Here is a 2,018-nt window from a genome sequence, read left to right as displayed (position 1 = left end):
GTACAGTACCAGTCATCTTAAAAAATGGATTGAAAAAAATAACTGTTAATGCGCTACTTGATGATGGAAGTTCTCAGACGTACATCAATTCGGATATTGCTGGTGAGCTAGGGCTCCAAGGGAAGTTCGAAAAAATAAAAGTTAACGTTCTCAATGGAAAAATTGATGTGTTTGATACTATGCCTGTGTGTGTAGGATTGGAAAGCATTGATGGTAAAGTTAACATGAAAGTGAATGCATTAACAACGGATAAAGTCACTGGTGATATGCATGTTACCAATTGGAACACTGTAAAATCTAAGTGGAAACACCTTGAGGACATCGATTTTCCCAGCTATAGATCAAAACAAATTATAGATATTTTGATCGGATTAGATTTACACTTTTCGATTAACGAAGTAAGAGGAGGTATCGGTGAACCTATTGCTAGGTTAACACCACTTGGATGGACTTGTATCGGAAATCCAAATAGTCAACAACAAACAGCACATGCAGTTAACTTTGCTAGAACATATCATAGTTGTGCTCGTAGAGGAGCAGAACTTGATAAATTGGATAGTAAGCTTAAGCAATTCTGGGAGATCGAACATTACGGAATTAAAAATGAGGTACCTGTATTTACACAAGATGAAAAATTAGCAGTAAACAAAGTTGAAATAGGTATTAAGCTTGTAAACGGCCGATACCAAGTACCAATTCCATGGAAAGCTGAACGAGAAACGTTACCAGAAAATTATGACATGGCAGTTCGTAGACTGGAGTGTGCTGAGAAACGTTTAAGAAATCCGGACATAGCAGCATCATACTCTCCAACAATTGACCAATATGTACAGAAAGGATATATTCGAAAGATTACTGAACATGAAAAACAACCAATGGGAAAATGGTATTTACCTCATTTTGCTATTGTTAAACCAGACAGGTCTACAACAAAGACTCGGATAGTCTTCGATGCTTCAGCAAGGAAGAATGATGTTTGCCTCCAACTATCATGTGGTAAAATACTTAAAAATGACAGCAAAATAATAGGGCCTGTCTCTTATACACATCTAGATGTGTAAGTCGCCTTAGTTTGTGATATTGCAGAAATGTACCTGCGGATAGAAATTGATCCTGACGACAGACCATATAGATTTTTGTGGAGAGAATTGGATTTAACTAAACGTCCAGATGAATACGAATTTAACAAGATTGTTTTTGGAGTAAATGCTTCACCATTTCTAGCACAATTTGTGTCACAAATACACGCTCGCAAGTTTGCTGCAGAGTTTCCCTTAGCTTCAGAAACTGTGCTGAAATCAACCTACATGGATGATAGTATGGACTCTGTAAAAAATTATGTAGAGGAACTGGAGCTATATAGACAGCTGTCTGGACTTTGGAGTAGAGCTGGTATGTATGCTAGAAAATGGTTGTCAAATTCAACAAAAGTATTACATAGCATCCTTTTAAAAGACAGATCTTCTGAGATTATTTTGGAAAGCAATCCCTTACCAACGATAAAAACTTTAGGCATACTATGGGTTGCTGAAGAAGATGTTTTCATATTTCGTTGTACTCCACCATTAGCAGATTTTAAAATGACCAAACGAAATATACTAAGTAAAATTGCCACAGTATTTGATCCATTAGGATTTCTATCGCCGTACATCATCAGAGCAAAAGTGTTGATACAGGAGATGTGGGCTGCTGGAATTGATTGGGATGACAACTTAGATGACAATATGGAATTAAGAGTCAACAGATGGTTTGAAGAACTAAATCATAAAGGTACCAAGATGTCTACAGGTATACCACAATAAATCATTATCATCTTTAACATTACATGTATTTGTTGATGCATCGCAAGATGCCTACGCTACAGTTATATATTGCAGGAATACCTATGAAGATGGAACTGTATATGTTGGATGTGGCCTCAAAGACACGCGTCGCTCCCTTGACAGCAGTAAGCATCCCACGGTTGGAATTGATGGCGGCTGTAATCGGACTTCGACTAGCATCTACTACCTCAAAAG

The 2,018-nt window shown here is 37.3% G+C and overlaps 1 protein-coding gene across 1 annotated transcript in view; it reads left to right on the top strand.

Annotated features, from left to right (window-relative positions):
- The window catches only part of LOC117107807, a 3,143-nt gene extending 1,341 nt beyond the window's left edge, over nt 1-1,802 (top strand). The window contains exons 3-4 of the mRNA XM_033249586.1: nt 7-996; nt 1,087-1,802. Coding sequence (XP_033105477.1) covers nt 7-996; nt 1,087-1,802 — 1,706 coding nt within the window. The remainder of the gene's footprint in view (nt 1-6; nt 997-1,086) is intronic.
- The last annotated feature ends 216 nt before the right edge of the window (nt 1,803-2,018 follow it).

Source organism: Anneissia japonica, unplaced genomic scaffold, assembly GCF_011630105.1.
Source record: "Anneissia japonica isolate Jap-2015-1 unplaced genomic scaffold, ASM1163010v1 scaffold287753_len344599_cov186, whole genome shotgun sequence".
Classification (NCBI taxonomy): Eukaryota; Metazoa; Echinodermata; class Crinoidea; order Comatulida; family Comatulidae; genus Anneissia; species Anneissia japonica.
This window is presented reverse-complemented; position numbering and strand designations above follow the sequence as displayed.